The sequence below is a fragment of the Sinocyclocheilus grahami genome, unplaced genomic scaffold (assembly GCF_001515645.1).
Source record: "Sinocyclocheilus grahami isolate Dianchi unplaced genomic scaffold, SAMN03320097.WGS_v1.1 scaffold15748.1, whole genome shotgun sequence".
Lineage (NCBI taxonomy): Eukaryota > Metazoa > Chordata > Actinopteri > Cypriniformes > Cyprinidae > Sinocyclocheilus > Sinocyclocheilus grahami.
In genome coordinates, this window is record NW_015515871.1 from 4237 (window position 1) to 5129 (window position 893).

Sequence of the window (893 nt, forward strand, 5' to 3'; positions counted from 1 at the left end):
GATGGATGGATGGATGGATGAGGTATTTGTATTGATGGGTGGAATATTTGGATGGATAAAGTATTTGGATGGGATGGATGGATGGATGAATGGATGGATGAAGTATTTGGATGGGTGGATAGATGGAGTATTTGGATGGATGCATGGATAGACAAAATAAAATAAAAACTTTCTGTAGTTTTAAACAAACGGTCCTTGAAATTACAAACGTAAACCCCACTATTCCCAGGTTTTCCATGAGAGCGGGAGCATAAGTTAATAATAGTCTTGAAAAAGAATTAAGCAAATTTTGTTCTATGAAATCCTCATTCCCTAGTAGAAGGGTAAAAACCTGAACAGTGCGATTTGAATCTGAACATTTTGAGGGAAACTATGTGCGAATGGTAGATGAAACCGCAAATGAAGAAAATTAACTTGTACAGTAAAATCAAGCCGTACTTCCAAACAATGGCATTCTCACTGGCTTTGTACTTGGCTTTTCCCTTCATACAGATAACTTGAACCCCACTGGTGTTGAGTGGAGTAGGAATGTGAACCTGTAGAGAAACACACAATTTACACTTCAATATATACAACCAATAAGGCACTTTGAGAATAATGAATGTTATTTCTGCTGTCAGTCTCACCTCTATCTTCTGTGCCAGCAGGGAGGGCTTGAAGTTGGACTTGATCACCACCTTTACCTCCAGCTTGGTGCGGCCCACCTCACGGACCAATGGGATGACGCGGAAGGGGAGGATGATGTCTTTAGTGGTACGGTACCTGAGACAAGGACACTGTCATTGTACTGTGTGACACACTCATATGCAGGCACACACATGCTCTTCACTGACCTCATGAGCTCATACTCTCCATCGGGAGGGATGAAGCTAATACTGCGCTCCGAGTCAAAC

General features: G+C 41.9%; 1 protein-coding gene across 1 annotated transcript; it reads right to left on the bottom strand.

The window, feature by feature from the left end:
* Nucleotides 1–438: 438 nt before the first annotated feature.
* LOC107579245 (AP-2 complex subunit mu-like) lies at nt 439–887 on the bottom strand (the record flags this gene model as incomplete). The annotated part of the gene is made up of 3 exons (XM_016265094.1): nt 834–887; nt 627–762; nt 439–536 (listed from the first exon to the last, which is right to left on the bottom strand). Coding segments are annotated over exons 1-3 (239 nt in total), but the record flags the coding sequence as incomplete, so codon positions are not given.
* Nucleotides 888–893: the final 6 nt, after the last annotated feature.